At 39.8% G+C, this 21141-nt stretch overlaps 1 protein-coding gene across 4 annotated transcripts in view; it reads right to left on the minus strand.

Moving 5' to 3' along the window:
• Positions 1–235: 235 nt before the first annotated feature.
• Positions 236–21141, minus strand: part of LOC140513778 (TP53-binding protein 1-like) — an 81084-nt gene continuing 60178 nt past the window's right edge. The window contains exons 11-12 of one of the 4 annotated variants that reach the window (XM_072623782.1): positions 6828–7338; positions 236–744 (exon numbers count right to left, since the gene is read on the minus strand). In XM_072623782.1, the coding sequence (XP_072479883.1) occupies positions 577–744; positions 6828–7338 (679 nt within the window). In that variant the 3' untranslated portion in view covers positions 236–576. Of the gene's footprint in view, positions 745–6827; positions 7339–21141 lie in introns of those variants that run through there. The other 3 variants (XM_072623781.1, XM_072623783.1, XM_072623784.1) reach the window with 3 other exon arrangements.

Raw genomic sequence — 21141 nt, forward strand, 5'->3', positions numbered from 1 at the left:
TAACAACCTGCATATGAATTATAGTGTGATAGTGGATCTAGAGTCAAAGAAATGAGATTCCAATCCTGTTTTATTTCAGACTTAGTACCTGTGCGACCTAAAAGCACTGCCCACCACCAGGCCCATTTTGCCGTCCACAAAAGTACGGAGGTGGATTGGATGATCTCTTGAGATTCATTCCAACTTTAGATCCAATGATCCTATACTAAGGTTTTTAAACGTTATATAAAAATTTTAAACTGTATTTTTAGTATGCTGCTCCTCATTAATACTGCACACCTGAGAAAGTTTGATAGTCATTTCTAAATCTCTACATTAAAAGAAAAGGTCACTGAGTGGTTAAGGGACAAGTTCAGGGCCACACAGCAGTACCAGGACTGGAGAGGATTACAAATTGGAATCATTAACTTTTAGCTCGTGCGGAGGTCTCGGAGCTACTTCACCCTTTTACTTTCTGATATAAAACATACAGAAAACAAAGCATCAACAGCTGGATAATGGGGACATAGGGAAAAGATAGAATGGTCACAAGAAACCCAAGGTACCATTCTGTTGAGTGAAATTTGTCACTTAAATCTAGTATATTATTACCTCAGTCACCTTTCGATCCACTTCTGTGCCATCTACATAATATACATCAGTGATAACACGTGTAATGAGTGTGCGCACTTCACGTATAGTTCTCATGTGACGACGCAAGACCTGGCCAGGTGGGGGCTGAGGCAAGTCAAATTCTTCTTCTCCCTATAATGTTTAAACAGTAGAACAGATAATTTACACACTAATACAAATGGATAGAACTATAACCCAACCAATTCAAAATGACACAATTGATGGGTTTCATGAAATCAGAATGCAGTAAAACTACGTGAATTAATTACAGCTGGAAACGGATACAAGATTTCTTGCAGTGTTGAAACATTCAGTACATAATCTACTTAACAGACATGCCGTGAATGTATTACGCCTAAAACCTGGGTTGATGTCTACAAACAAATTTTGAACAAATGAGAATCCTGTTTATAGCTCTATCATAAAGAAAAATAATTTATTAATTCAAATAAAACCTTGTGCCTTTATGAAGGCTAAACATGTGAAAACACCAAGTGAAACTTGGCTCATACTACAATATAAAACATACCATTTTTTTTCCATCCAATTCTGTGCTTTTATCAATGTAGAGAATTCCTGGTACCCAATCCTCCCACACTCACATGCACAGTTGTACCTTGCCATTTATATTCTCAGAGAGTTGTCTGAGGCACGGAGAGATAAAAGGACTTGTTTGAGGTCGCATGGCTGGTACGTGTCAGAGGCAACTCTAACCCAGGCTTACCTGACTCCAATGCCAGTCTTCTACGTACTAATGTCATGTTATTTTTATTAAAAAAATGTTTATTTCTTTTTATTTAATTTTTCTCATTCTACTATGAACTGCTGACACATGAAGTGTTGGTTCTAGAGAAAAAAACCTTCCCCTCAATTGTCACCATTCATTTAGTTTGTCTCCCATATGAAATCTCCAGTGTGGAATGAGTCTTATACTTAGGCAGAAGGACTTTATAAGGTGTCTTTCTAATATGAATTCTGTGATGGGAAATAAGGTCTTGGTAGAGCTGTAAAAAGAGTCAACTTTGAAGTCAAATAACCTAGGTCTGACAACACTAGGTATTTTAAGGCATTTTATCTGTTAGCTTCAGTTTCCTTACGTGTAAGGGGACTAGATGACCTCTGAGCTTTCTTTCCAGCTGTAAACCCTTGATATTTCCCACATTAAAGCTTCTTTCAAGGACGAATCCTAATAGCTTGTAAGTTGCAACCTCTGATGTACATTTGGCAAAACTCCTATTTTATAAGGAGCTACAAAAACTAAAGAATTCAAACAAATAAATTAATCTTCAATATAAACATCACATTATTTCATACTAATAGTCATTTCCTCTACAACATCTCATGTTTATTATCCCATCCTTCCCACTTGCACAGCTTACTTAAACCCTCATCATCCCTCACTAGGACTCTTCCATCAGTCTCCTGACTGGCCTCCCTACCTTGCTCCATTCTCAGACATCCTCCACAGAGCTGTCAACATGATTTTTTCATAAAGCGCAGTTCCAATCCTGTTACCATCTCTCCCTCTGACAGCCAGCATACACCTCAATAAACTCCAACAGCTTCCTATAATCTCCAGGACCAAATAGAAACTCTTCTGTTTGGCATTTAAGGCTCTCTGCAACCTGGTCCCAGCTTAGCTTTCTGTATTACATATCACTCCCCTCCACATGCTTTAAAGTACAGTTAAACTGGCCTTCTCTCTGCTCCTCAAACTTGACACTGGATTTCCCACTCCCATGTCTTTGCACTGACTGTTCTGCCCACCTCTCACCCCTCCACTTCTTAGAATTCATGGTATCCATACAAAACTAAGCTCAAGCACCACTTTTTGCATGAATCTTATCCCAGTCCCTCCAGCTAATAGCACTTTCCCTACCAAGGTTACCTTGTATTTCTTTTGCAATAACCTATTTACATACAAGTTATGTTCTCCATTAGAATGCAAGCTACTTGTGAGCACAGACCGTCTTTGTCCCAGTATTTCTAGCTCCTAGTACGGTGCCTGCCTGACATAGAGAAGGCATATCAATGCTTGCTGACTGAGCAAATGCTTGTTCAGAACGGTTCACCCTGGCTAGCACTGCTTTAAAGTTAAAAGGATTACACATATCTCTTCAGCTACTCTGAACAAGCATTCATAATATATTCTTTTGCTGCTACTGCTGAAAATGAACTTACTTGCCATGAGGAAAATATGTGGGATGAAATAAATTCATATTTTCTACATTTCATACCTGAAGTGGGGAAAATATGTTAATAAAAAGCTATCACATGAAAACGGGTCTCTAAGAAATCTAAGACAGATTCCAACACAAACACTGAAATTTAAATATATTATTACTCATAAATAGGTACTAGGTAAGAGATTATATTGACAACAGCTGGCAGTTATTATCTCACATTATCTCATCTGATCTTCACAGCCACTGTAGGAGGCAGCTCCTATGATCATCCCCATTCTACATAAACAAGGTTAAGGGACCGGCTTGTATTCACAGAGGCACCAAACATCTGAAGCAAGATCTGAACTAATTTTACCGGGACTCACATCTTAAATCTTAAATTTGTCCTAAAAATCAATTACTAGACATTATCGCCTAAATAAATTCCAGGTTCAGGACTCCATACGCAGCTTACATTTTATATGGAGATTACACCTTTAAGAAGTGAAGAGCCACGCCGCTTGGGCGATCATTTTAGACTCTTCAGATCTTAGGGGCCCTGGGTGGGGCTGGGGCCAACTCCTCTCCTTTTACAATGGAAAGTTAACATCTCTTCTCTGAGCACCTCCAGTTCAGATTAGATTCTTAAGAAGTCCTTCTGTAATGACTGGATTTTAAAAGGAGAAAAAAGGGGGGGAGGGCGGGGGGCGCCAAGAGGTTTTATTTTGCCTTAAAATTCCTAGTCTCCATTATCTTTGTCCCTTATCTTCCACCACCCCCCCCCCCCAAAATCTGAAGTTCCTATAACAGATTAGCTTACAAATACAAATTTGGGAGGTAGGTCTTTCAAAAATCATGCAAAAGTCATACAATAAATATTTTCTTCTGTTGAGAACAACTTACAGTTTATCACAAAACCCTCATGAACGTGAGTGGCAACAATGACAAGACCTCAAACCAAGGTCTTTTCACATTTAGCCATAAGCTTCCTTTCACATACTTCTGTAAATATGCTTGCTCCATAGCATAAACCAATTTTAGTTAACAAAACAACTTCTAATTAACTACATTTAGATTTACTTAAAAATTTAAACTATTTAAGTTGACTTGAAACTTTAAATGCACCATTATCATTCAGCTGAATGCATTTCCACATCCCTTCAATAAATCTACCATGTGGGCACAGTCTTCTTACCCTGATTAGATCAAGTCACCTTAAATTCGACTGAGATATTTACTAAAGCAATGTAAGTGGTTTTTCTCTCTCCTCAGATCTCTCAATCCCATGACTCAGACTGTCTGGTTCCTTCACATCTATAACTTCCTGTACTAGAATCCCCTTCGAGCTTTAAGCAAAGAAGCTAACTCTACCATTACGTTGTGGACATCAGTATTTTCATCGCTTACTTATCAAATTTCTATCCCATCCTTTTTAAAACCCCAATTGTACTGAAGTGATATTACGCCTAACACATACCCATCTTCATACCTTTTACAATCATAAATGCCAGGTAACAATCCTGAGAGGAAGACCATTTTCAGATGCTGCTTATTATTCCTTCAGGACAAATTTTAACTTGAAATCATATCAAACCTGAATTTCGTAATCACTGATGATAAACATCTTTTATAATCAAACACTTGTGCTACTTACAAGAAAAAAACCGTGTGGGATGGCAAGACCCCTACTCAAACTGACTACTCAGAGGCATCTCCAAGTATGAACACAAAGTCCTTTACGTGGTTCTTGCAAGAAGCAGGCGGTCCCTTCACCAGTTTCCTGGAGCAGGGAGGTGTCTTACAAGAGCAGATGCAGGATTGTAAAGCTAAAAACCACAAAACTCCCCCCAACTTAACCTTTAACTCTATTGGTTAATGTTTTGAGCAAGTGGCATATTCTCAGAAATTCCCGATGCAAAGAATCGAAAAAGAAACTGAACCAACATTTCCTTTGTTCTGCAAGGGGTTCTGATTGTACAATGTGACAAGGAAATGGGTTAAGCAGACAAGGGGAGATGAGTGGCAAGTGTCTGAAGTTTAGAAACTCAGGCCTAGGGGCTGATCCACTCTAGATGAGAAGTCTTCACTTTGTCCCACTCAGGAGAAGCCAAGTGACAGCCGCATAAAAACAGACGAGTCAGAGATGAAAGAGGAAAGGACAAAAACACTAACGTTGCTTTCTCATGAACAGCTCTCGGAAAAAGACCTGCCCGAGAGGGAGCAGCTTGGTTTTTCACTCATAAATGGGGAGGATGAGGGCAGTGTCAAAGAAGACACTCTTTAAATGCAGAGAACCTTAGTTCCAGGGGCACAATCCAAACCCTGAGGACTACAGGAGCAAATGAGCTTCCACTAAAACAGACTTCAGTCTTACCCACAATGCACAGCCTTCCTTGGCTTTATCAGCACAGAGAAGGCATCAAAAGAGGAAAAGGACATGAGTCAGGGGCAAAGCTGAGACCAGAAGTCAGATCTCCAGACTTTCAGGTGACTGCTCTGCATGTTCGTGAGGAAAGGGACAGCATGGCAGAGCACACAGAAAGCTGGCCCCAAGTCAGGAAGGCCTGTGTTCGAGTGCTGCCTCTGACACCTAAGTCACTTAACTTCCCATGGCCTCCAAGCAACACTCTATGCCTACAAGCTGCAGAACAGCTGCCCACTGGAATTGGTATATTCACTGAAAGTTCCCTATGCCAATGAAACCATGAGTCTAGAATATATTTTAGGTGAGAAAAGAGAAGCAGTAATTAAATTTTTTTGATCTGAACCAATTAGTTCATTTATATAGGGAACATGCAGTGTACAAATTCCCTCCACTCATACAGACCAACAAATCTTTTTTGATTTACAGCTTTAGAGGGTTTCTAAGGATCCTTAGAATCTAAGAGACTTATCCCAAGGTCACTAAGCTAGAATGTGTCACAGACGGGGACTGAACCCAGCTCTTCCTGACTCCAAGGCAGGCTCTCTAACCACCATGCCCACATACAGCCAAAGCTCAAAAAACGGACCCAAATTATTAAGCTGTAAGATTCAACTAACACCTTAAAGATGAAAACAGGGAAACAGGAGGCTGATATGTAACATCTCCTGTGCCTGGACTGATGGACTTAAAGTGGGTTGAAACTACCATCCTCTTAGTGCTAATACGCTGCTTCAGAACATCACCTCTTTATGCAGGCATTTCAAGCACTAAAGTTTTCTTATGACGACTGACAGGACTTTACTCCTTAAGAGGCATCAGTAAATGAAATGAGCTCCACACAGGAGACCCTGGAAAGCACCTGATGAGGGATTTATGATTAGAAAGAAGCCTTTCCAAAACAGATCCAAAGTGAAGAGGGCCATAACTTCTTTACCGAGGTGAACCTAGATCAGTTTCCATCTGTTTTCCTCCCAAGGATCCCACAGCCACCTAAAGAAATCCTGAACATTTATTTTCTGACTTGTGAATCTAACATATCACCTTCTCTCTCCTTAAAACCACCCAATTTTTAGCATGCTATTCATTACATTCTTGAATTTCTTCCTCCGCCCCGACCATCAGCCCCTGATACCTTCCCACCCACTACAAATCTTCACTTCCTAACTTCTCTTCTTATCCTTATTGTGCTCCTCCTCCAACCCCTTCCCACCAACTTTCCGTCCTCCCTCACACTCCATAAAGAGGACTCCTAGGAACTAGACTAAGACCTGATAGGTGAGGAAGGGACAGGAAGGTATCAAGGGCCACAGTATGAATTATGAAATATTTCATATATGATATGAAATAAAGTGCAGACTGTTCACCTAACCCTCTCTTTCAAGAGAAAGGAGATCTACTTAAACTCAAATACTACTCCGTTTTCCCTGTAACATTACAGATTAGTTATAGCTCTAATATCTCCCACTCCACCTCCATCTCCATTCTTGAGAGACTCCCTGGTGCTCAGTAAGAAACATAGCCCTGTACTGTCAAAGTCTCATCTTCTCCATTGACTAATACATGATTATTAACCAGTAGATCACACAGTTGAGAAGATCCCAGGGAAGGCCCAGGCCTGTTCTTACCTGGCTATGCAAAGAGTCGGTATCATCTCCTGAGACATTTGCAGGTTTCTCAGCATTCCTCCTCTCAGTCTGTACCTTAGCATCTTGTCTCCCAAGGTTCTGGTCAGCCGTGCTGGTCCCCACCTCTACTTGTTCACACGCTCCTTTCGAGGTTTGTGTTGCTACTGAAACAACAGTTGGAGCCCAAAGGGAATGTTCTGTTGTCTGGACTTCTTTGTCACTTGTGCTGGGACAAGTGCTTTCCTCTCGTGTTCCTGGGCTTGCACACAAGACTTTACCGTGTTGATCCCGACTGGTTTGGGATTCTTCCACCACATCCATCTCCACAGTGTCTCCTTTTGGACTGGATGGCACTTGTGTAACAGTCTGTTGTTGTGCGGCTGAGGGAACAGGGGCCTCAACATGAGCAGTGTGCTTGATGGGCTGTTGTTGGCATGGCCAGGGGCTAGGTTCATCCTCCATTTTTTCATCTTCCACTTCTTGAGTGCGTGGGAAATTGAACAAATCCCCCCTGAAACCAACCACACGGAGAGATCGTGTCACAAGTGAACTGGTTTGTCTGAATCAAATCCAAAAGACAAGCCTCCTTACGAGTGCTCCATACCCCCCTTCCATTCCTGTGGTGTTCCCTTAACAGCTGAAGCACACACCATTCCCATTCACCAGGTGAGATTCAAATACATAAAACAGATTCCGCAAACCCGAGTTCCAGTCTTTCCACCAAATAAGAAAATGTGAGTGCCCAGACTACTTCTACCATGTGAAATGCAGAGTGACATTATGACTGTTGTTACTGGTCATTGTGTTTAGGGAGTTTTATATCGTGATCTTAAGTAGCTGTTCCTGTGAAATAAGAATGATGAATTCACAATTACTTCAACATGACAACACTATTTTTGCAAAATGTTTTTCCATTTTTATAGACAAACTCTCAAAACTATTAGCAAAAGAAAAACAAGAAAACGGAAAAAGTTAATTTCTTATCAGTCAACAACAATGTAAGAATTTACTTTTAAAAAGAAGATAAGTCAAAGCACGATTTTTATGCACAAAGTAATGTTCCTCATACTTTGCTGAGTCTAAATGGACTTCTATCAAGTTTGCTATGGGCTCATACTTCATACGCCAATCAAGATATTTGGGGTTTTTCTTTTATTAGATGACATCGTGAAGAATGGGATGACATGGATCAAGGTCATGAAGAAAAAGCAACCACAGATGGGCTGCCATCTGTGTGGCTGAATAAAATACACTGATAAGAACATAGATCCACTAGAATATTTATGAGTTAATCAGCAGTATTTATCAGTTACTAATTCTTCTATTTTTTGCATTACTAACAAAAAATCTGATGTTTGTTTTTGGGAAAGGAGCCCAATTTAAAAGGTACAAGTTGCAGTTAAGTTACCAGCTCTCTCAGCTACAGTGGTCAAATTGAGAAGCATTGATACTAGGTGCCTAACATGTGCCAGCCACTAAGTCAAGCTCTGAGAACACAGCAAAGGCAAGAACAGTCCCTGTCCGCAAGGCATTCACATCTTGACAGGAGAAAACATGCAAAACAGCTATGTACATTCAAGATATATACAGAGTAAGTTGAGATACAGAGAAATTGTAGTTAAGTCTAGGGAGGCGGTGCAATGGACGTAGTGTTGGACATGGGAGTCAGGAGGACCCAAGTTCGAATCCTGCTTCAGACATTTACCAGATGTGTGACCTGTAAACAGGTCACCTAACCTCTCTACAGAACCTACATCATGGGATTGTCGTGAGGGTTAAATGAGATAATACATAAAGAGTTTGGCAAACCTTAAAGAACTATGTATATGGGGATGGTGGTAGCTGTGGCAACCACTTTTGAATAACTTGGCTCTTCAAAAGCTACAAAGATGCTGTTTTTTATCACTCACGGAACATTTAAACTTTCAATAAAATATTCCTTGTCCATGGTGGAGTTATCATAACAGACCATAACAGATCAAGGTCAAAATGACAAGCGCAGCTGATATAAAACTGGGATCTATGACTGGTACAAAAGTGTAGAGGGTATTAAAAAGAAACATATAGTAAAGATAGCAGAATGTAAAGCACTATCCCTGCATACATGTGTAATACTGCACTAGAGAACAAAGAGACCTCTGCTCACTATCAGGATCAATCAAATCTCCAACTGTATGGGAACACCTGTTAAACTGGAAACTAGACAGCTGATGGATACCTGGATAATGAGCACATTACTTACAGTCAGGTAAATGTAAAAACTTTCAGGGTTCTATATAAGAAGCCCATGGTTCAGCTATTAACGTAAACATCTAGATTAGGTACTATTAGCATGGGGGCTTTCAAAACAAATACTTAAAAACCAAAACGTTCCTAAAAGTTCTTTGTTAAAACAGGAGCTGAACAACAGAAAGAAATTCTCATTTTCTTGAAATAATGAAGAAAGCTATGAAATTAACTGCATATATTTAACAAAATAACAAAATTCGCTTTCTGTTTTAATTATCTGGGATGTTCTAGGTCAAAGTGTTTTGGAGTTAAAAGTAACTAGGACTGCAGGAAATTGCATTTTGGGTATATATTCACAATCTCAAATACACTAACTATGAACTTTATCTGCTTCATTTCAGCAAATAATGATCAGGAATCAATAATAACCAAAATCCTAATGAGAAAACCAAGTTTCAACATTTCCTTAATACTATTTGATATTAATAAAACATGAAAAAGAAATTAGCATATCTTAAAGCTAAACATGTTTGTTAAGATGGTAGAGGCCAAGGAGTACAGTCCTTTGGACGTCTGCTTGTCATTACAGTGGAACACGCCACCTGATCTTCCCTATTTTCAAGTAAAGCTAGATTGTAAGCACCTAATCAAGCTCAGCTCCTTGAATACAAGGCCTACGTTTCACATTTCTTTTTACTCTTCACAGTAGCTGGTACAGGACCTCGCACACAACACTCAGGAAATACCTGCTGGTTTGACGTGAAATAGAAATAGTGTAAATAATAAGTGAGAAAAGTGACCTAACTGTTTCAATAGTTGCATTCATGAGATAAAATGCCATGAAGAGAACTCTTCTTCAGTGGTTCAGTCAGCCATTTTCTTCACAGATACTTATTAAGTGGGATTCACACTGCTGTACTATTCCCTCTGGGAAGTTTGGGTACATGGTACAAGAACCATCATTAAGGAACTGCACAGAGATCCAAATCCACGTTATATTACTATTGGTTTGTTTTCTTGTTTTCGTCCTCTACATCTATTTACTTCAACGACCCATGACTATTCAACTCATCTCCCGACAGTATGAAAGACATTTATGTTTGTTTTTTGAGAGGTAGTGAATGGAGATCCACAATTATGCAAACAAATTATATTCTTGGCTTCGCTAAATGGCATAAGTAAATGGGGACATCAGTCTTAATTATTTCTGGCAGCAGCGAAGGAGACTTGAAAAGGTAAATGAAAAACCAGAAATCAGACATTAGGTACACCTGGACAATACGATATTTAAAAACAAGTGAACATCAACCAACGACTAAACACCAAGTGTAATACCTAAACTGTACAAATGGAGGCAGTAATGATTAAAAATAAAATAAAAAGTTTCCTAGTTAATGTCAAATGTAGGTTTTTGCTAATACATTAGTCGTATTTTGACTAAGATCCAAGATGCACTATTCCAACAATGGACTTCAGAGTCTGAAGTTATCTGTTCCAGGACTTAGTTATTTTGGAGAATTGCTCCTATGTATGGCAGAGTGTGTCTTTTTATATATAATAACCTTTCCCATTAATTTGCTGAGATGAGATGGAAGAATTCACATGGACTGTCCTGCTGGCATCCTGAACCCTCAGGCCATCAATTCAAATGATAACTGTCATATTCAACAATGATTCTAGTGAGCCATCAGATCAGAGGTGTAGACAAATCATTATCTAACATAACCAGTATCGCTCTAATTCTGTGCTATATTTAGGTGGGATTTGAAAAATGACATTGTCTTTAGATATCTGTATAACTTGGATAAAATACCTTTGGGACACTCAGCCCCATTCAACTATCAATTTCTCTAACACCAAAAGAATTTTTTGCATCTTAGTACAAAATACTGAAGCCACAAGATGCATGTGCCCTAAATGAACATTACAATTGAGTGCCTAATTTATACAGTGTTTTGTTTTTGTTTTTTAACAAAGGCACTGCATAGAGATTCACAGACTGAAGCTAGAACTCTTCCTGTAACTCTAATGGTATCTCACCTGCATTGCTGCATTCAGGTTTCAGGGCTTTAATATCGGAGGAAAAAAAGGCAGTAAAGACAGCGGGAGCGCCAAATGACGGTTCAAACAAGATGCCACGTCTATTGTTTTCGTGACACTTGCTGGGAGATGTTATAACAGGTTCATTAATACATTAACCTTCGTAATATTCTGATCTTATCGACTGGGAAACTAAAGCACATGAAAATCAACGAATTCACGTAGGATTCTCCAAGTAAATTAATACTGGAATTATCAAAAATAAGTAAGCTCTTTAACAGCCTCACGGTTTAGCCACATAGACATACTCACCTAAATCTCGGTGTTTAGGAATTCTTAAAGTTGACTTAAAGAAACTATGAAAGCTAATGAAGATATCAATATATATGAGAAAAGATTTTCTGCTCATTAAGTATTAGATTCTCGTCCTAAAGAATATTCTTCCTCGTGTTCTTCTATCCTTAAACATAAGTTCATGACTTCCTAACATTCTTCTACTGCGAACATCTGTGCGGTGTCTAGTCTCTCATGCCTGCCTATTGCTGTCAACACCACCATCCTCTCAAGTCATCCTCAATTTCTCACACTCATACTTAACACACAAGGTCATGATCTTAGATAACTCCCGTCATCTGCCCCCTTTGCTTCTACACGTGTACTGCTGAACAAATGTGTAGAAAATCACACGTGCAATCATTTTGGTTGAGTACACTAAAAATTTATGTTACACAACCTCAGCTGGGCCCTGACTGCTGTTATGCAAATTATTCTTTAACTTTCTTATCAATACACTATCTCACTCTTCGCAGCTCTTCCAAATCTTTTCAACCTTCCTCAGATCTCCCATGGCTTCCCCTTTCCCCGCACCCCTAATTGAGAAATTTGCCTCATATTTTCCAGAAAAAACTGGAGTTCACACCAATCCCTCATCCTCATCTCCTATCACTCAGATGTTTTCTACCACTATCTCCCCCTTCGCTGCTATCTCACGTGAAGAAGTGGCTTTACTCCTTACCATGACTAACACCATCTACTCACTCAAGCGATCCTATTCTGTATCATCTCTTTTAACAGGTTGCATCCTTTCTCAGTCTACTGGCTCCTTTCCTACTGTCTAAAAACATGCCAGGTCTCCCCTCATCCTGAAAAAAATCCTCACTTGATCTTTTCATCCTTGATAAATATCATCCTATAATTTCTGCCCTTTAAGGCTAAACTCCTTGAAAAGATCATAGCCAATAGGTGCCTCTACTTCATGTCCTCTCATTCTTAATGGCTTACAATATAGTTTCCAACCTCATCATTACAGTAAAACTGCTCCATTGAAAGTTACAATCAATCTCTTCATTGCCAAATCCAATGGCTTTTTCTCAATTCTCCTTCTCCTAGATCTTTCTGCAGCCTTTGACACTGTTGAACACTCTCTCCTTCTTGATACTTTCTTCTCCCTAGGTTTTTGGGATACCACTCTTTCCTGCTTCTCTTACCTATCTGACCAACTCTTTCTCAAGCTCCTTTGCTGGATCCTCTTCTAGATCAAACTCAGACTGTAGGTGTCCCATAGGGTTCTTGGGCCTTCTTCCATTCTCCCTCTATACTACTTCACCAGTTGATCTCATTAACTCTCATGGACTTAATTATCATCTCTATACAGATTATTTCCAAATCTACCTATCCTGTCATAACCTCTTTGCTGATCTCTAATCTCGCAGCTCCAACTGCCTTACAGACATCTCAAATTGGCTATTCAGTAGACATCTTAAACTAAACACATCTAAAACCAAACTCATCATCTTTCCCTCCAACTCCTCCCCACTCCAAATTTCCTATTACTGTCAAGGGCAGCATCTAGTAATCATCCTGGAATCCTCACTATTTTTCTCCCCTGTCCTCTCCCACGACCAAACTGTGGCCACAGCCTGTCGATTTCACCTTTGCAACATCTCTCAAATACGCCCCCTTCTCTTCTCCTGCCACGGCCAACACCCTGGTGCAGGCCCCCATCGTCTAATGCCTGGATTATTGTGGGTCAGCTTGTCTCAAGTCTCTCCTCACTTCAATCCATTCTCTAACTGGCCACTAAAATGATTTTTTCCAAAGCACAGGTCTGACCATATCACTCCCCTTTCCCTCCCACCCTCATGCCTCTTCCCCCACCTCAAGGAGGTTCCCTATTATCCCCAGGATCAAATACAAAATCCTCTGTTGGATATTCAAAGCTCTTCATAACTCACCATTTTTCTAGTCTCATACCTCACTCTGTTCACATATTCTTCAATCCTAGTTCCACAAACAAGACATTCCCTATCTCTCAGATCTAGGTATTTTGCTCTCCCTTCTCATGTCTACCCAAGGTTTCCTTCACTTCCTTCAAGTCTCAAATAAAATCTCATCTTCCAAAGAATCTCTCATTCTAATGCCTTCCCTCTCTGATGCCCTTTTTATCCTGCATACAGCTTGCTTGTAAGGGGGCAGCCGGGTGGTGCAGTGGATAGAGCACCAGTGCAGGAGTCAGGAGGACCTGAGTTCAAATCTCACCTCAGACACTGGACACTCACTAGCTGTGTGACCTTGGGCAAGTCACTTAACCCCAATTGCCTCATACTGGGTCATCTCCAGTCATTCTGATGAATATCTGGTCACTGGATTCAGACAGCTCTGGAGAAGTGAGGCTGGTGACCTGCACAGCCCTCCCTCACTCAAAACAAAGTCAAGTGCAAGTCATGTCATTATTTCTCTGATGGCATGGTCTTCTTCACAACGAAGGACAAACACACAGCTTCCTTGTACGTATCTGTCTGCTTGCTGTTTACATTACATTGTAAGGGCCTCGAGGGCACAGACTTTCTTTTGCCTTTTTGTATATTCCCAGCGATTAGCACAGTGCTTGGTACGTAAAAAGGCACTTGGTACTTACTGACTGACACGTATTCAAGTCATTACCTCACACTCTTGCAAAAGCCACTGTCAGTAACCCTAGCACAAGTTTCTCCCCTTCCAGTCTATCCTCCACTCAGCTGATCTTTCTAAAGGACAAAACTGACTACATCAGTTTCCTACTTAATATTTTCTAGTGGCTCCCTATTACTGCCTACAAGATGCCACAAAAATCTGGTGTCTAGTTTTTAAAGCCCTCCACAGCCTAACCAGCGCCTTCCTAGACTTGCAGGATACATGTATCCTTCTTCACATATTCAAGCACACTGTGACACTGGTCTCCTTGTTTTTCCTCAGACATGACACAATCTTGACGCTATGCCTTCTCAACAGCGTTCCTGCTTGCCTAGAATGTTCTCCTGTCTCACTTCTGTGTACTGGTTTACGTGGCCTCCTTTAAGTCTCTGCTCAGGCCCCATCTTCTTCAAAAGGACTTTCCTGGTCTCCTTCTCCTTCCCTCTGTCACCCACTCTAGTGCATTCCCTCCCATCTACACTGTGTGCGTAGATATACACATACGTACTTGTGCATATACATTCATACACGTTATACACACATAGTTGTTTTAATATTGTCTTTTCCAGTACAATGTGAACTCTTAGTAGGCATGAATTGTATTTTTTGTCGTCCTTTATAATCCCAAAGATCAGCACAGTGCCCAGTACATATTCAGTGCTTAATAAATGCTTATTAATGATGATGATTCAAACTGCAATTTCTTTTTGATAAGTACTACTATGTTAATTTCATTTTTCAGGCTCAAAAACTGAGCTCTCCAGTGGTAAAATTAGACAAAGCGAAATTCCATACTTGTGAATTTTTAGTAAAAACTAGACATACACTCTGAATGCTATAAAAATGGACAGTTTTTTTCAAAGCAAGTAATCCTGCCACCACTTAAAGAGACAGAGACAGATGCAGGGTGACAGAATGTTTCTGAAGGATAAGAAACAAATCCCAGCAAAACCAAATGTACTGTTCTGAGGAATAAGACTCTCGGAAGTATTCCTACTTGAAATCAAAGGATGCAGAACATACACGTCTCTGAAGATACTATAAAACAAACAAAAAAAATCTAGAGGAGCTAAAAGCAATGAAAACATATTCATTTCAATGCTCACATAGCAGCTCTAGTTTCAGTAACCAAACAATCAAAAATATAGCATCCAAATGAATTCTCTACTTTCTGGGGAGGATGGCCTAGAATGAGACGTTGAATGTTCACATGATTCTTCAAGTTTTTTATACCTGAGTTGCTGGGTACTTCTTTTTCAAAGAAAGGCACTATATAAGAGAGAGGATACAATAACTAATTGAATTAAATCTATATTTAAGTCCTCATTTGGGCTAGTTCCCATGAAGGATACAAATACAAACAAATTATTTTCTGTGAACGCAGAGCGCTTAAAATCAAGTAGGGGAAATAAGGGATGTACACAATCATAATGAAAACAAAATGTGATAAGGAGAACTTCAGGCAAAATGTTAGAGGAGCAAAGTAGAAGGAAAAATTTTTATAGCTGGGGATCAAGAAGACTTCGTAGAAAAGATGGCATGTGAACTAGACTCCCAAGAAAGGATAAAACTGTGATGGGTGGGAATGCGAGAAAGGGAGAAATTTCAATTAGGCCAGCTTGATTGCAATACAGGGTTCAATAAGACAATAGTGATAGGTTGGGAATAAAAAGTCAAGGACCTCTAATGCTTTAATACGAAGTCTATGACTTGTTCTATGAATAATTAATTCTTGTAAAAGGTTTCTGAACAGAGGAATGACAATTAGAACCATGCCTTGGATCTGCTATCACCGGGCTAAAGGAGGTAAGTAGGGAAGGGCTAAGGAGGCCGTTATAACAGCGCAGGGCCATGGTACAAAGAACCTTCGATGGAATGGAAAGCAAGATGATGCAGACACAGAACTGAGAGGAACTGACAAAATGATAGGTTGTGGATGAGCAGAAGGAATCACAGAACCTGAGCTGGAAGACACTTCTCAGCAATCATTTAGGAGACCAACCCAAGTCTGAAAATAATTCTCTTTATAACATACTTGGCAAATGATCATTCAGTTTTTGCTTAATGATCTCTAATAAGAGGAAACATACTACTGTGTTCGAAGACAGTCCATATTATTAAATAATTTTTATTTTCTAGTTTAAATCTCATTTTTTTTTGGGGGGGGGGAGCAACATCTACACATTGTCCCTAGGTAGTTCTACTTTCTGGGCTAAATAGAACAAGTCCCATACAGCTTAACAGTGCAAATGCTTCAAATATTCGAAGACACTTATCATGTCCTCCGTGAGTCTCCTCTTTTCCAAGGTAAACATCCTCAGTCCCCTCAACTGATATGGTGCCCATAAGTTTATTAATAGGGGTAGGGACTGTTTCTATGGTTTCACTAGTTCAGGCAACTGCCAGGAAAGGAAAATGCTTTGAACTACATAAATCTGCATCTTCTCCGTGATTTACAGTCTTCACAAAATGGTCTAGAGCATTAAAAGAGTGATTTGCCCAGGGTCCACAGAGGTGGTCTTAAACCCTGTTATTCCTGGTTTCAAGGCTAGTTCACTATCCAGTATGCTAAAAATATTTCTCAGTTTACCAACATCCTTCCAAAAACATGACACTCATATTTGAACACATTATTTCTAAATGTAGGCTGATGACCAGAAGAGAGGACAACAGGACTCTAACTCCTTACTTTTAGAAATGGCATCTCTTTTAATGAAGTCTAAGACTCCATTAATTTTCATGGCTTTTATGTCACACTGCTGAATCATACTGTAGTTTTTTGAATCCTCTTACGAAGTGGGAAAAATGAGGGATGACACATAGAGAGCCAGACTGCTCCATTGGAATCCTCAAGATGTAGGGACCAAGGGAAGAATGCCTCCAGAATGTGGGATAGAACTCCTATGGTGAAATTCTAGGAGGACTTGGATAAAAATAGGCAAACATGAATAGGTTGAGATATGAAGTGAAGGAACTCCCAAACTGATGACATCACAGGTCTATTTAAATATCTAAGAATACTGATTAAGAGTAAGACTCCTAGATATTTTTTTGATGAACTGGTATCTAGCCATGTCTCCTCCATCTTGGACCTAAGAAGCTGAGAGTAAGACGTGGTATTTGGTCCTATTACACTTCCTCTTATAATTTTAGCTCTTGACCCTTCTTCAGTGTATCCCTTCTGATGCAAAGTATATTGAACAGAACCAGGAGAACATTGTCCACAGTAACAGCAACGTTGTACGATGATCAGCTGGTATGACGTAGCTATTCTCAGCAGGACAATGACAATTCCTAATGATTTATGATGAAAAATGCTATCCATCTCCAGAGAAAAAACTGATGGAGTCTGAATGCAGACCGAAGCATGCTTATTTCCAGCATGAATTTTCTTGTTTTCTAGTATGATACACTAATATGGAAACATGCTTTGCATGACTGTTCACGCATAACCATTATCAAATCGCTTGCCTCCTCAATGAAGGGGGTGGAGAGGGAGAGAGGCAGAGAACTTGAAACTCAAAACTTTAAAAAACGAATGAAGACTTGTATAAAATGATGTAAAGAAAACAAGACCCGAACAACTTATACAATGAAAACATTACCATACGGACAAACAACTCTGACAGACTTACGGATTCAGATCAACGCAATGACCAGCCACGACTCCAGAGAACTAATAATGAAACACAAGCAGTGAAGGGTGAACAGGCGAAAGGCTCCAAGTGCGCGAGGAAACACACCCGTGATCTCCCCTTCTGCGGGCCGTGCCTAATTCATCTGCTTTGTTTATCTCGTTCTGCAGCTCATTTTTAAGGGGGATGTTAATTTCATTCTCAAGAGGAATGGGGGAAGAAGGAGAGGGGAAACCGGCAGGACGTGGATTTTTGCTGAATCAAAAAAATAAATTTAATTTTAAAAAGACAGAAAAGCAACTTCAAAGAAATAAAAGAGTCTCTTTATAGGGGTTAGCAGGCAAGGTAGGTAAAAGGATGGATAATGGCCATCTATGACAGCTAGCAAGATAAGACTTCACAGGTCAGACAGAATAACGACAGGCAAAGGATTTGGATTTTACCTGAGAGTAGATTAAGCTTTATTATCCTGAGTCTCTTTAACCTTGGTGGGGCTCTAATGTGTGGCAGGAGACAGCTGGGTGGTCTTCTAAAGGGTAGTTATGGGCTTTGTCCCTTATGGCTTTCAGCTGGTAGCCATTATATAAGATTGAAGCAGCTAGGTGGTGCAGTGGATAGAGCACCAGTGTAGGAGTCAGGAGGACCTGAGTTCAAATCTCACCTCAGTAACTGGACACTCACTAGCTGTGTGACCTTGGGCAAGTCACTTAACCCCAATTGCCTCATCCTGGGTCATCTCCAGTCATCCTGATGAATAGCTGGTCACTGGACTCAGATGGCTCCAGAGGAAAAGTGAGGCTGGTGACCTGCACAGCCCTCCCTCACTCAAAACAAAGTCATTATTTCTCTGATAGCACGGTCTTCTTTGGAAACGAAGGATGAACACACACTGGCTATCTGATCAGGACAGAAGTTCTCAGATACAGTTATAGGTCACAGTTTTTCAAACTATGGAGTTAACCTTCTTGGGAAAGCACAAGACCCTCCGGAGGGTAGGGGCATGAAGCAAATGCCAAAAGTTATTGAATTTGTCCAAGTACAACTACTTTACAAATACACGCATCCCAAGAGATCATAAAAATGGGAAAGGGTCCCACATGTACAAAAATATTTATAGCAGCACTCTTTGTAGTTGCCAAAAACTGGAAGTCAAGGGGATGTCCATCAATTGGGGAATGGCTGAATAAATTATGGTATATGAATGTAATGGAGTACTATTGTGCCATAAGAAATGATGAACAAGAAGACTTCAGAGAGGCCTGGAAGGACTTATATGACCTGATGCTGAGTGAAAGGAGCAGAACCAGGAGAACTTTGTGCACAGCAACGACCACAGTGTGCGAGAGTTTTTTCTGGTAGACTTGGAATTTCGTAATAACGCAAGAACTTCTTAAAAAAAAAAAAAATTCCAGTGGTGGTTCTCAAGGCAAAATGCCTTCCACACTCAGAGAAAGAAATATGGAAGTCATTCGCAGAATGTAGCAGATCATGTTTGTGTATGTGTATGTTTTTGTGTATCATGTTTTGATTTGTGATATGATTTCTTTCATTTATTTTAGTCTGACTACATAGCATGACTATGGTGAAAATATACTCAATAGGAAAGTATATGTAGAACCTATACAGAATTGTATGCAGTCGTGGGGAGGGAGGGGGGTAGTGGGGGTAGGTGTGGGGGGATAAAATCTCAATTGTATGGCAGTGATTGTTAAACATTAAAAAATAAAAAAATAAAAAACAAATACACACACCCTTTTCAATGAAAATAAAGTTCAAGTGAAAATCAATAAAAACAATTCACTAACATTCAGACCCACTCCAACCGACAGTAAATGCACTGAAGTGATTACATAAAATGATACTGGCAAACCAGACCAAATTGGGGTTAGTGTCTGTCAGATCTTGACAGAGGCTTGGCAGATCTCCCACGTGCACTGCCAACAGATAAAGGATGACGATACATAAGAGCTGTGTCACTGTGCTGGTTGCTGTACACGAACTTTGAAGGTATAATGTTAAGTTAAATCAACTACATGTAAAAATGAAAAGTTTCATAATATTAAAAAAAAGTTTATGGAGACTGAGCCGTGTCAAAATGAATCTGGCTCTCTGACAGCAAGGTTAACAATACCAATGTGCTACACCTACACACATGTTTGGAACACTGCCTCAGCAAATCATTAATCAACAACCACTTGTTAAGCATCACTACAAGCTATTCATTATATGAGACAGTTGGGACACCCGTACAAAGGATGAAAACAACTCTTCCTGCAAAGAGTTTGCCTTCTAAAGAGGAGACAGTGGAGAGTATCTCAAAAGGCTTAGTGCAGTTTCAAGCTACAAAAGCTCAAAACTGCACTAAGACTTTTGGGATACCTGGTACATATAAGTATCCAAAGCATAAATATAAAATGAACAAAAGCAAATATATAAAAATTAATTAAATGTAAGGTTTGGGAAAGAGAGAATTAGTAGTTGGGGAGATCAGGAAAAGCTTCATACAGAAAGGAGTGCATGAGCTGCATCTCATAGAAAAAGGACTCCCTGAGGCAAAGGTGAGAAGAGAATGCATTCCAGGTATGAAAAATATCTAATGTAAAAAAGGAACAGAGATGGGGGATGAAATATCATTTGGACTGTAGAGTACAGGAAGGAAGAGTGAAGTCCACTGAAGCTGGAAAGACAGATTGGGACCAGGCTGTAAAGGGCTTTAAAAATTAAATAGGGTTCCCCAATTAATAAATGGTCAAAGGACGTGAACAGGCAGTCTTCAGAGGAAGAAATTAAAGCTATCTATAGTCATATGAAAAAATGCTCTAAATCACTATTGATCAGAGAAATGCAAATCAAAACAGTTCTGAGATACCACATCACATCTATCAGATTGGCTAACTTGACAGAACAGGAAGATGATAAATGGTGGAGCAGATGTGGGAGAGCTGGAACACTAATTCATTGTTGGTGGAGCTGTGAGCTGATCCAACCATTCTGGAGAGCAGTTTGGAACTATGCCCAAAGGGCTACAAAAATGTGCATACCCTTTGACCTAACAATATCACTTCTAGGACTGTATCCCAAAGAGATCATAAAAATGGGAAAGATTCCCACATGTACAAAAATATTTATAGCAGCTCTCTCTGAGGTGGCCAAAAACTGGAAATCAAGGGGATGTCCATCAATTGGGGAATGGCTGAACAAATTGTGGTGTATGAATGTAACGGAATACTATTGTGCTATGAGAAATGATGAACCGAAAGACTACAGAGAGGCCTGGAAAGATTTATATGAACTGACACTGAGTGAAAGCAGCAGAACCGGGAGAACTTTGTATATAGTAAAAACCACAGCGTGTGAGGAATTTTTCTGATAGACTTAGCCCTTCACAGCAATGTAAGACCTAAAACATTCCCAAAGGACTCGAGGCAAAATGCCATCCACATCCAAAAAAGAATTAT

Source organism: Notamacropus eugenii, chromosome 7, assembly GCF_028372415.1.
Source record: "Notamacropus eugenii isolate mMacEug1 chromosome 7, mMacEug1.pri_v2, whole genome shotgun sequence".
Lineage (NCBI taxonomy): Eukaryota > Metazoa > Chordata > Mammalia > Diprotodontia > Macropodidae > Notamacropus > Notamacropus eugenii.